The 13,627-nt window shown below is 38.7% G+C and overlaps 1 protein-coding gene across 1 annotated transcript in view; it reads right to left on the bottom strand.

Moving 5' to 3' along the window:
- rtv (QVR superfamily protein rtv) overlaps positions 1-6,139 on the bottom strand; it is a 33,409-nt gene extending 27,270 nt beyond the window's left edge. The window contains exon 1 of the mRNA XM_067149048.2: positions 5,665-6,139. Coding sequence (XP_067005149.2) covers positions 5,665-5,737 — 73 coding nt within the window. The 5' untranslated portion in view covers positions 5,738-6,139. The remainder of the gene's footprint in view (positions 1-5,664) is intronic.
- Positions 6,140-13,627: the final 7,488 nt, after the last annotated feature.

Below are 13,627 nucleotides of genomic sequence, written 5' to 3'. Positions count from 1 at the left end.
TCCATAATAAAAAAAAAACATAATAAAAATATAATAATACATAGCCTACATTGTTGATTGGGAAAACACCTATTTATAAAAAAATGAGAGTTTTGCCTCTAGGCCTACAATGTTCAGAATTTATAATGAATGGTATTTCTGTATCTGTTCTATCTACAGTACAAGGAAATTCACTTTTTGATTTTCCGTCATCTCTGTCTATCTGTCTGTTTGTATGTACGGGCATCACAAGAAAATGGCTGAAGGGAATTCAATGAAAATCGGTATGTGAAGTCAGAAAATGAGGCTGTACAATCTAAGTTAAAAATAATTTTATTCATACTGAGTGAAATGGTAGTTTAGGGGAAGGACTGAAATTTAATTCTCAAATATCTATGTTATTAGTAATCCTATCTATAAATACTACATAACTAAAGTTATATAGAATTAAATTTCTGATCAATTATCACTTTATGTCTTATACAGTTTCAGTAGCGTAGCCAGGATCGGCCAATGGGGGGGGGGGGGTTACAGTTACAAAATTAAGATATAACATAATGAAAGTGCTTGTGCTTGTGCGTGTCTGGTACGCGCATGCATGACTGTCATAAGGATACTGATACAAGAGTGAATTACTGTATGTGATATTCAGATTGCAATACACTACAAAATTCTTACTTTAAAATACAGAACAAGAACAATATGATCGAGGTCAGCAGTTTTATCTCAAACGGTATGTTCAGTTTACAATCTAAAATCTAATTTTCGAGGCTTCCTAGAAAATAAATTTAACACATCTGTTGGTTTTACAACTGTGTCTCTGTGAATGTTCAAGGGAGCCAACCCGTTGAGTCGACTTTCACTTGTGGTATTTCTGAGGTAGGTTTTAAGGCGTCTTAATGTTGAAAATGATCTCTCACTGGCTGCAGTGGTGACAGGTAGGGTGGCAAACACTCTCAACAATCAGTAGATTGCAGGGAGTTTATCTTGATCACATAAAAGAAGTTTATTGTTTACTGTCAGTTTCTATTTATTTTATTTTTGTGAAAGTTCAATGGGGGGGGGGTTCTAACCCCCAGTAACCCCCCCCCCCCTGGCTACGCCCCTGTACAGTTTTAATGTACCAATTATGATAACAGAATTAATGAGTTTAGACTTTTGTTGATCAGCCCATATCAATGCTAAGCATTACTAACATGGAAATATTGTTCAATCATGTTAACTGGTCATGGTTAATGTCACGATTGTGCTATGATGTAAAATCGTGAAGTCTTTGGTCCATATCAACAAGGAAAACTGTGAAGATGATTATGAAAAAAGAGGAAAGAACATAAAGGACCTATCACTTGGAGAATAAGACAAGAGCGAGTCTCAACGACGGGTCTTACACCTAGTTACAGCAAAGGTGACTATCGAATGAGAAAAAATTGTGAAGGAACATAATGAAAGGAGGAAGAAGGACTCCTTTTACCTTGGATGCCCTAATATCACAGTCAGAAGAAAACTAGATGTGAAGAAGTCCTACAATATCAGAACCCGATACTTGGCTTTTTTTTTTTTTATACTGGAAGGAAGAGATCAAATCAAGATCACCAGTAATACAAAACAATATTAAACTTCAAAGGGTCACAGAGAGCAAGGAAGTGAGTACGTCACAACAAGCCACTGACAGGGAGAGGCATGTCCACTTATGTGCCTCAGAATCCGGGGAACAACATGAGGGGTGTAGAAAAAAAAAAAAATCATGCACGACATGTTAAGTAATTATCCTGTCAACGACAGGTATTTTGGCTAGTAATATATAAAATAAGTACTGCCTAATGAACCTAGAGCTAGAGAACTGTGTGGATATACTGCACTAGAGAATTCTGCATCTGCACTTTCTTCATTTGCATCGTGAATGGTTATCCACAGATATTGCAATATTTAACTATATTACACCGAAGGTATTGAAACGAATAGATCTGTTAACATAATACAACAGGCCTGATAACTGGCAGAAGACCCCTACAGTCACACGTTTATGAGAAATTTCCTCTTGCAAAAATTACCAACCGTTTCAGAATCTCTGTTCTTTCCTTCCACTAATTGCAGGCAGGAGCCAGTTAGGCTTAGGTCAGATTTACAGCTTTATTGTCTCAAGGCTCTACAAATCACCATTCTTCCACATCAATGTCAAGGATTGTCTAACCACAAGCAAAAATAAAGAGTATACCTGAGTGAAAATCAATAAACTTCATTATTTAGAAATTATCCACAAAATTATGCGCACTGCCATACAGTTTGCATCTGTCAAGACTGCATCTGTACAGGGCTCTACCTATAACCTTAGACCAAACAATAATGTATTAATGACCTGTTTCATTCATTTCCTTGCCAATATCCATCATTGCCTAGTCTATTTCTGTATTATTTGAGTTACTTGATAATGTATAATTGTATATCTGAGGGTATTTCTCTACAACTTGGATGAAACATAAGTTAAATTCAGGATCATTCCTCATTTTGTACATGATTTGAAATTTATGATTAGCTTGCAACAATGTAGCAGCCTAGCAAAAGCTTTACAACATACTGTGGCTCCAAGAAGCATGCTTGTACTAAAAAATGCTATTCTATCTTGGTATGTGGCAAATCATCAGATATTATGAGAACAACTTCTAAGTAGCAGCTATGGTCATGATAATCAATGACATTATGTAGCACTAGCATGCTAGTCCGGTGTACAGTCTACTAAATGATTATTGTAACTTCATGATTTGAATTTTGAATTTTAATAATATTTTAGACATAGGCCTATATCTAATAAGATAATTTTGATCACACTGATAGATTTTGCAGCCATTTAAAGAATTTTTTGTGTAAAGCTAAAACTGATGATAAATGTGCCTATCACAAATATTTAGATAATTATTTTGACAAGTAATAGCAAAGAGGCAGCTATGAACACAAAGAGACAGTGATGTTTAGGCTATGTACACAAAGTAGAATTTGGACATTTAGAACTACCTCAAAAATGCCTCTTTGCACCCCTCGTTGAATTAAAGTTAAAATGTTGTTGAGTGTCATCATTGTTAGGGTACCTATAAGGAGACACAAAAGTTTGTTGTTTCTTTACACACACAAGGGGGAAAAAAAACAACAAGGCATTTATTTCACACCCATCCCTTTACGACTTTACCTATTTCTAGTTTATTACTCATCTGAGATTTTAGCTTTAGTGCAATTTCACAAGTCAAAAGTGAAGAGAATGCATAATTGAGTTCATTTCCAAGAGCTTGAAGAACAAATCTTTAGGAGTGATGTTAGTTCATATAAGTTCTCCCTGACTCAAGAGGGCAGCGCGTCGGCCTCTCACCGCTGGATACCGTGGTTCAAATCCCGGTCTCTCCATGTGAGATTTGTGCTGGAGAAAGTGGATGCGGGACAGGTTTTTCTCCGGATACTCCGGTTTTTCCTGTTAACTTTCATTCCAGCAACACTCTCTATTATCATTTCATAGCATTTATCAGTCATTAAGAAATCGCTTTGGGAGTGGCGACCCCATCGTACTAACAGCCTATATATGGTTCATTCATTCCATCACTGACCCGGTCTATGACTGGAACACAGGTTTTAGGTTCCATTAGTCCATATACAATAGTAACTTGGATGAAATAACGATGTCAGTTCAATATTATTTCTATGTGTATCAGCACTGTGATGCCACAAAACATTACAGGTAGTTAGATAAGATTTTCCAGTACAGGGAACAGGCAGCATCTCTTCTTCAAGACATCTAATACTCTAAAAACATACTGGTACCCATGGGCGCCCGCAAGGGGGCACACTTGCCCCCCCCTGGAATTCTAAAGATGTTGATGTTCAATTGTTTAATATCATACCAGATTATTTCATAAACTGAAATTACTGACAGTCATCTAGCATATGTTATAACTGGAAGTTTCTGTAAACAATTGAATGTTGCTGACGTTATATTGGTTTTTATATTCAAGAAAATTGTTAATATGCCCCCCCCCCTGGAAAAGATCCTGCGGGCGCCCATGCTGGTACCTAATGAAATACTTTGTTTAAATTGTTTGGACCTTCTTAGAGAAATAGGTACTGGTACCTACACTAGTCAGACTATTCTTTATGAACAAACTTTGGAGAGAATACCTCTGCCTGCAATCAACTAAGATATATAATTACCTACTCTAATTTTAATATGGGCACTCTGAAAAATTTTGAAGTCTGAAAGAAAGAAATTGTTTAACTAAAATGTTTTTAGATGATGCCATCAAATTGAGGCCAAATACAGTATAAAATATATTCCCTTTATAACTCAATACTTAAACCAAATTCAGGAAGCCAAATGGCAGAAAATTATTTCAAAAGGGTTTATATTTCATGAACTTACATCCCATTTACAGAGAGGTACTGAAGAGTTTCAGAAGATTCATTCCAAATACGAGAGATTGACATTTAATGAGAATAAAAGCCCTGCTCACAGAGCAAATGTAGAAAGAAACCATCCCCTGCTCATCCTCCTTGACCTGTCATGATTCACTGAAAGAGTTGGCCAAAAACTTGTATATATTGGGCTACTACAACAATGATTCCTTTTAGAAATAGTTCAAGATTATATATCATCGATTTGCCTTATATCAGCCCTCATTGTCCTACATTGCATTTCTTCAGTATGGTACCAGTACCGTATTCAAATTTAGAATGACATAAAATCAAAACTATGATATTATTTGAAGGCAAACAATTAACAAGAAACCACACAACTTGGTGATGCTTTGTGGACTGATAGTTTAACACTGCACTAACACAGGTTTTGAGTGGCTCTGGGAATTGTAAAACACTTTTAGTACCAGTAATATAAACCAAGTGAAGAGTATAATATTTTTGGAAAACTAGAAAGGTCATGTCATGTTTTGTGGGGTAGCCTACATTATATTTACAGAATTGAAAGCAAAATTTAGAATATTGGTAAGTAATTTCCCCACATTAACTTTGGCATTTCTGTTTTGCCCCCATAATACAGTTTCTTCATATAGGCCTAGGCCTATTGGGCTTACTTGCATACAAATTTATCTGCCGACAGAGGAAATAGGGTGTGACTGGGGTTTGACAATATGAACATGCCCATCAAAGAGTAGCCTATATAAGAGATGCACATGATCAATCAATTTCCCTTGCCATCACAAAAGCTAATAATATGAAGATTATCTGCGCTACTGGTACGGTAATGGGAATTCTATTTTTCAACTACAGGGAGCATTGACAGCTAATTCTGGTAATGGAAATGTTAGGAAACATGCCATATAGCCTAAAGGAAAAAAAAAAGAATTAATTAGGCACCAGTAAGTTGTAATAATTTATTTCTGGGTAGCCTATCATATTGTACCATAAATGCTTTTCAATTTATCAATGCATGTACACTTCAAACACTTTTAGAAAAAAGATAATAATAATAATAATAATAATAATAATAATAATAATAATAATAATAATAATAATAATAATAATAACAATAATAATAAATAGAACCCTGTCAACTTCACCATTAAACCAATGTTTTTTTTTTCCTATAAAGAAAAACGAAAAAGAAACATTGAAAACATCTGACGTTTTATACTTCACTCGCCTTGAGACTAGGCCTACTGTTAGGGACTGTACAATGAGAAAGCTTCTTACCTTCCGTAACATATGGCAAACTGAGTACAAAAAATATTACTGGAATAAATATATTCGATTTTGTTTGCTTCATTTCAATGAACTCCTCTGATGGTGAATATCGGAGATCAGTAGTTTTCTTCTTTCTCCCTCGACTACATTCCTCACAGACAAGTCAACAGACCAATCTTGCACAAGCATAGATCAAGGCTCCTTCGAGCATACTGGAGCTGGAGAAAGTTACAGCAATCCCACTGCCTACCTCTCAGTATGTACCGTTATTCGATCGCTCCATCCGTTAGACACTTCTTTCTTTGGTCTAAATTTCGATTGTGCTGAAATGTTAAGGTCATTTATATATTTGAGACTGAACTAAAGCTGTGAAGTGTAACCTGTCTTTCCTTAAGACTCAATATTTGTAAATATTTTAAAAGACGGCAGATTTATGAATAATAGGAAGAACCTTGAAGGTACCGTTTGCTTGCGTGCGACCACATTCTTTGTCACACAGCTCACAGCTGATTCAGTAACGGACGCCACTTAGCCCTGCTGGATTAAACAGCACAATGGTAATTTCATAAATATAGTGCACAAAAGCGAAATGCTTCACTTATCATGAATGTATACATCATAACTTCTAATAGCAATATGGCTCTAAAGCTGTTTCTATTACTAAGCAGTTTCGCTGTAAATAAGTTTGTCTCTCTCTTTTTTTTTTTTTTTTTTTACAATTGTCTTTACGTCGTACCGACACAGATAGGTCTTATGGCGACGGTGGGATAGGAAAGGGCTAGGAGTGGGAAGGAAGCGCCGTGGCCTTAATTAACGTACATTCCTAGGATTTACATTTGTGGAAACCAGGCGAAACCATATTCAGGGCTGCTGACAGCGGGGTTCGAACCCACTCTATCCCGAATGTAAGCTCACAGCTGCGCGCTCCTAACCGCACGGCCAACTCGCTCTGTAAATCTCTAAGCGAACAGGACGTAAAACTTGTTATCTCCTCGTTTATGATAATGGCATACGTTTGTATGAAGAGATTCAATTACTTAGGATATTGAACATTGTCCCTTCACGCTGTACTGATGCTTAGGCCTGCTTATTAAAGGTCAAATAGCAGGCGCAGACCCAGAAAAAGTGAAAACTCTTTATTTGTTATAAAATGACCAAAATGCAAATATAGCATTCACTAAAAGACCGGATTTTGTTTAACTTGGTCTTCTTCCATTTTTCCCACACTGGTGGGGTCGCGGGCGAACGGTGTCGCACATGTGGATCTAGCTCGGTTTTACAGCCGGATGGCCTTCCTGGCGCCAACCCTATGTGGATTCATTAGTGCGTGTTTCTGTGGTAGTAGATAGGGTCGTGTTTTGCGTGAATATGAAGAGGAATGTGTTGGGACAAACACAATCAACCAGTCCCCAGCCCTAGGAATGAACCATACCTACGTAGTTAAAATCTCTGGCCCGGCCGGGAATCGAACCCGGGACCCTCTGAACCGAAGGCCAATACACTGACCATTCGGACGGTCAAAATACAAACACAGCATGCAATAATGCAATACAGTGTTTCAAACTCACCAGTGTGAGTAGATAAGGTGTAGGAAAGTGGTCTTTCCTCAGCTTCCCACGAGCAATGTTTCGCAAGTGTATCTTGAGTTCATCACAAAAGACCTAGCAACATAGTTTTAAAAATAACTTGCTTGTCTCCTCACAAAAATAAAACACAATAATATTTGTTCATTTTAAAAATACCTTTAAGTTGAAAGCAAACTCTAAAATGGATCAAATCCAATCGACTGTGGTGATTGTGCAAAAAAAAAAAAAAAAAAAAAAAAACTAATTCTGATGGAATATGCAGAAGATCCATTGCATTCAATTAGTCTCCACTCATCGTTGAACGAAGTCTTCACTCCTCTAAGAACAGGAAAACGATCGTTCAGTGAAGTACCGGTATTTGCCGAAGACGTCGTAAATTTGGGCAACATCCATTTCCAGCTAATGAGAGAGTAAACAGGTGTTCTTTTTTTTTTTTTTTTTTTTTTTTGTCGCCAGGGTGCGAAATTAGAAAGAAATGGTGGGGGGGGGGGGGCGGTGAGAAGGATCATAGCGCTTAAACACTGGTGTTTATTTCAGGTAGTATCCGGCGGGGGAGGGGGTATAAAATTCTCCTGTAAATAAAATGCCCCCTCCCTCAGAAAAATTTAAATTGTAGATCTTTTTGTTTGAATTTTGTTGTGATAACAAGAATGATAAACATAGTTATTCCAACCAGCTGAGAAGTTTATGATAGACTGTCCGTTTCTTATGAAAGGCCAGACGAGGCGCGATTTGTCCTGACTTATTGCTTTATTAGCGGAACCTTCGTCTACCAGGGCTAAGTGCTGACGGAACAAATTTTTTGGTTTGTACACACCTTAAGTGAATATTGTTCTATTGATACCTATCGGAAACACGCCCTCTCCAAGAAGTACAGGAGTGGTGTAAGCTCGAGCTACTTACAGCAATGACAAGGGAGGAGAGCTTTAGGAAATTTATATTTTTGCCCGAGCTTCAAGAAATTTACATTTTTTTCCCGCGTTTTAGATGGGCTTGCCAGAATGAAACATGAACAATAGGCTGCAGGTACGGATTGCCACTGCTGCGTTGTTTTCTTGCTCAAAGTCTGGCAGTCATTTGATTTATTGCTGATGTTTCTATGAAAATATGCACAGTAAAAATCATTAATTTCAGTAATAAACTATACGTGTTCAACATTTTCCTCGTTATTTTATAATGAAAGATCCCCTCCTGGCAATTTTAGTGGGGGAGGAACCTTTGAGATAAAATCGTCGGTGGGGGGAAATCTCCCCCCCCCCCCTCGATTTGGCATCCTGTTTATCGCTGAGTGGTTTATTATTCCACTATGTTTTCCGTATATTTATTTCACCCCTTAGCGTTTATTGTACCTATCAAGTCTCCCTTATACCGATACCGGTACTTGTTTGCGACAGCCACAATGATTTCAGTACCGGTATCCGAAGTTTGGTTTGAACCCTAAGCTGGCATGAGACACTGTACTTTCCCGTGTTGTTTTCTGATAATGAGAAGCGTTCGGTCAATTCTGACACTGCAAAATCATCGGTGACGCACTCCTTAGAGCTTGGATCACTCGTCCACTCGTAAATCAGTTCTAAATGTCCAAAGATGGTAAAAAGGACAGTAACCCGTTTTAGCACTCATGCTGCGTTAACTAGAGGCAGTTGTCGAAAGGAAGCTTAAAACAATGTGTAGAAACTCCTAAGCTGTCCATATATTAAGGATCATTGGAGAAAAAGATTTTTAAAAGTTCACGTTAATTTGCTGGCTTAGGCTACGGCTACACGAGCAGTTAATGCTGTCGGAAGTCAACAGCAAATACAGGAGAAAAAAGGTGCACCTTGTGTTACAATGCGATAGGCCATGGCATACATGCCAGTAAATGCAGTTCGCTGGAAGCCGTTCAAGGCCGTGCTCTTGAAGTTGAAGGGATAGGCCAGAGCCCATTTCTTTCAATGCATAAGTTAAGCTGTTGGACAGTGGCCACAAGAGATGGTATTTACTGCATATTTCATTTTCGTTCATCACGTATATAAAAATGGTACATTTACGAAATATGTAGTATGAGCAAAGTGAATGTGTCATTCTGGAAGTGGAGAAGTACCCATGTTTGTACAATACTTGATGTGACACAACAATAGGAATATCAAACTAGAATCATGGACAAGTGTAACACGAAGCATTGCGGGAGACAAATGGGAAGAAATGTCCAGCGAGGAAAGGAATGCATTACATACATACATACATGCATGCATACATACATACATACATACATACATACATACATACATACATACATACATACATACATACATACATACATATACATTATCATTATAGACCGTTAATGCCTTTCAGCGTTCAGTCTGCAAGCCTCTGTGAATTTACTCACTGGCGTACTCACTAGAGCAAGGATCAGACGTTTTTTTACGTTCGGTACGAACAACATAAAAACTTACGCCGAAATGTTAAATTAACGTAGCGACAAAGAATCTACTAGCAAGGCTCAATAGGGCCATATATAATTCTCCATATTTGTACTGCTTGAATGAAAGGAAAACACTTAAAACACTTAGGATTGTGATTGTGATTATGATATGCGGGATTATTTTCCTGTAGAGGCCTCAGTGTTGGGAATGTAACCGTGCGTTGACAAATGCCAAGCGATGAGGAAAAGGGCAATTAGCAAGGGATTGCTCAGTAGGGGACCGGAACGTGACCGCCGATATAACGGGGGCCACGACCAGAAACAGTTGCAAGCTTACAACAACAACGTGTCAACTTTTGCACATCGGTTCGAGGAAACAACAATGTCGTAGGGATCCTGGGGTTGTACCGTGGTTTAGAGATGTGGTGTGATTAAGTTGCAGCGTTGGGAAGACCGTGACAGGATTGTGAGCTGCACGCTAGTTCCTCATTTTTGCCATATAAGTAACTTTCCTTGAAGACGGACCGTTTTGTCACTATGAAGCCAAAACTATATGCATCCTCGGTAAGTTATGAAACAGTTTTTTTATTCTAACAGTAGAAAGACAGATCGCGGATGCGTACCTAAGTTCTATAGGTCAAATGCCCGGGGACTGATTGGAACCTGAAATGGCACCATCAAAAGTGTGGGTAACTATTTTGTAATTAGCGGGCGTGATAACTCAGTTCCAATGGTTCTATAGTCTCATCAAGACGACCGAGGCTTGAATCGCAGTCGATGCATGAAAAATTTAAAATGGTAATTCTCGTTCTATTGATTCGGATTCTACTTAAAACACTAGATCCCGTCCCTTATCTTTCTTTAGTATTTTTGAGCCATAACCGCATCATTTATGGTGGTGTATTTGAGTACGGTATCCAACCATTCTTTGGGCTAGCCTTGTCCCTTAAATAGTGAGTGGATGCAGTGGCGTACCGACAAAATAATTTCAGTGGGCGGGGTATAAGTCCAGGCCAGCAGCGTGGATACAACTTTCCCTTGGAAGGGGTTGTGAAAAGGTATCTTATATTTTTTTATTTAGAATTTGCTTTACGTCGTACTGTAAGTCTTACGGTGATGACGGGAAAGGAGAGGGCTAGGAGTGAGAAGGTAGCGGCCGTGGCCTTAATTGAGGTACATTCCCAACATTTGCCTGGTGTGAACATGGTAAACAACGGACAACCAACTTTAGGGCTGCCGACAGTGGGGTTCGAACCCACTATCTCCCGGATGCAAGCACACAGATGTACGGCCCTAACCGCACGGCCAACTCGCCCGGTGGATATGTAAAGAAAGCCGTTCCTACAGAGTGCGGTGGCGGATCTTCAGTAGATATTGATGGTTTTGATTGTTACCATGTACAATCATAGCTTCTGTACTCTTAACATAAACCGGCTGCATTATTGAAACTGTTCGTAAAATTGATAATGTTCTTCGTGTGTGAGGAAGGAGAATCTTCATTGAATTTGTCTTCTTAAAAAAAGGAACCACTTTGGTGCTACGGAACGTGAAGGCGACTACCTTCCAAGTCGTAGATATTTCGATTACGGGAGACTCAAGGCCAACTCTACTGCACCTACAAACAAGGCTTTATCTTCCCCATCTAATGCCTTTAACTCTGTCAGTGCCGGGAATCGAATGCAGGATGCCTTAAATCAAATTATAAAATAGAGAGACCTAAAAGTGACTAGCTGGCCCCGCGGTGTAGGGGTAGCTGTGCCTGCCTCGTACTGGCGGCCCCGGGTTCGATTCTCGGTCAGGTCAGGGATTTTTACCTGGATCTGGGGGCTGGTTTCGAGGTACACTCAGCCCAGTTGCTTATAACTGAGGAGCTATCTGACGGTGTGATGGCAGCCCCGGTCCAGAAAGCTATGAATAACTGCGGAGAGGATTCGTCGTGCTGACCACACGACACCTCGTAATCAGCAGGCCTTCGGGATGAAAAGCGGTCGCTTGGTAGGCGATGGCCCTTCGGGGCTGTTACGCCATGGAGTTTGGTTTGGAAAAGTGAACAGAGAAGGAAGCGACATCCCTGCAAGGCTCTTTAGCTTCCCGCTAGTTCTTCCGTCCGGTCTCGTTAATTTAGGATAGTTCGAAAACGTACGCCTTAATAAATGCTCCTCATATAACCTTTGTAAAAATACTAATTGAATCTATTCATAACAATAATCACAAACGCCTCCTTTCCATGTGGCTCAGTTGGTTGAGTCGCTGTCCTTCTGAGTCCGAGTTCACAGGTTCAAATCCCGGCTTGGGTCGGTGGCCCTTAAAACGGTGTTGTAAATGACAACAGCTCCATATCGCTGGTTTCTGGCACTTTAATAAAAATTATACATACGGATATTTGCGTCACACAACTGTAACTTTATACTACTACTACTACTACTACTACTACTACTACTACTACTCGTATATTCTGTATCCCAGGCTTGCGAGGGAAACTAATTAACAATTTGCTTTACGTCGCACCGACACAGATAGGTCTTATAGTGACGGTGGGATAGGAAAGAACTAGGAGTGGGAAGGAAGCGGCCCTATTAGGTACAGCACCAGCATTTGCGTGGTGTGAAAATGGGAAACCACGGGAAACCATTTTCAGGGCTGCCGACAGTGGGGTTCGAATCCTCTATCTCCCGGATGCAAGCTCACAGCTGCGCCGCCCCAACCGTGAGGGAAACTAATACGACAACGTAAACCCTACCTAGCATATGTTGTAACGTGTATTTTTATTTACCTACTAAACAAAATATATATATCCATAGCCCTTACATTCTATATTTATTTATTTATTTATTTATTTATTTATTTATTTATTTATTTATTTATTTATTTATTAGTGCCCTTTTACAGTGGGGAACGCTTAACCACATAATAACCTAAATCTTAAATAAATTACTGAGATACTTAAAATAGTTAAAACTACATAAACTAATAGAATAGAAATTAAATTTAAATAAATTACTAACTAAATTCATATTAAAACTAGTTAATATTAAAAACTCTTAAAAATGATCAATCCTCAGCCACGCACACATTCATACTTCAACCATTCAGTCAGCTGTCCTCAGCAGGTAGTCTCGGCACCTTAAATCGTGATAAAGTGCTAGTTTCTCTGACCTGAGCTGGCAGGGAATTCCATAACTTGGCACCGTTCACAACAAGTGATCTATTAATTTTATTTGTGCGGGGCAGTGGAATAGAAAGAATGGATGTAGAACGTGTATTTAAGTTGTGAAATGATGATGAAAAGGTGAATTTAGAATAAATATACAGTGGCTGACTTTCACCTAACTCTCTAAACACCATCGATAAAGTGTTTGTTTGCCGATGTTTATCAGGCTTCAGCCATGAAACAGCCTGATAGTATGGGGTGATATGAACATTGTACCCGATATTGTAAATAAATCGCAGGCAGAAATTCAGTGCTCGTTGAAATGTTTCTTCTCTCGTCATGTCAACTAAAACAACGTCACAATAATCAATAATAGGGAGAATAAGAGTTTGTATTAGTTTGGCCTTTAGCTCAAATGGAAATACATCCCTCTGCCGTTTAAGAGGATGAAGCACTCCAAAAATCTTTTTACATGGCCTTTTGGCTGCAATAAAACTATTATTATTATTATTATTATTATTATAAAATCTTTTTACGTATTTCTTTCAAGTGATCAAACCTATTAAGTGTTTCATTCATAATTATGCCGAGATTGTTAACTGTTTTACTGTAGGGAATAATGTTACCATTCAGTAGGATAGGCGAGATTGCGACATTGTTTGAGCAGCTTAGTAATTTTCGTGATCCAATCATGATTGCGTGAGATTTCGTGGAGTTTAGTATAAGAGAATTTCGTTGTGCATATATACTGAGTCGTCGGCGGTCATTGTTAATATCTTGTCTTGCAGTGTCGATATATTTGAAGATCGTCAGCTAGAAGTGGTGTGT

This window comes from Anabrus simplex, chromosome 1, assembly GCF_040414725.1.
Source record: "Anabrus simplex isolate iqAnaSimp1 chromosome 1, ASM4041472v1, whole genome shotgun sequence".
Classification (NCBI taxonomy): domain Eukaryota; kingdom Metazoa; phylum Arthropoda; class Insecta; order Orthoptera; family Tettigoniidae; genus Anabrus; species Anabrus simplex.
This window is presented reverse-complemented; position numbering and strand designations above follow the sequence as displayed.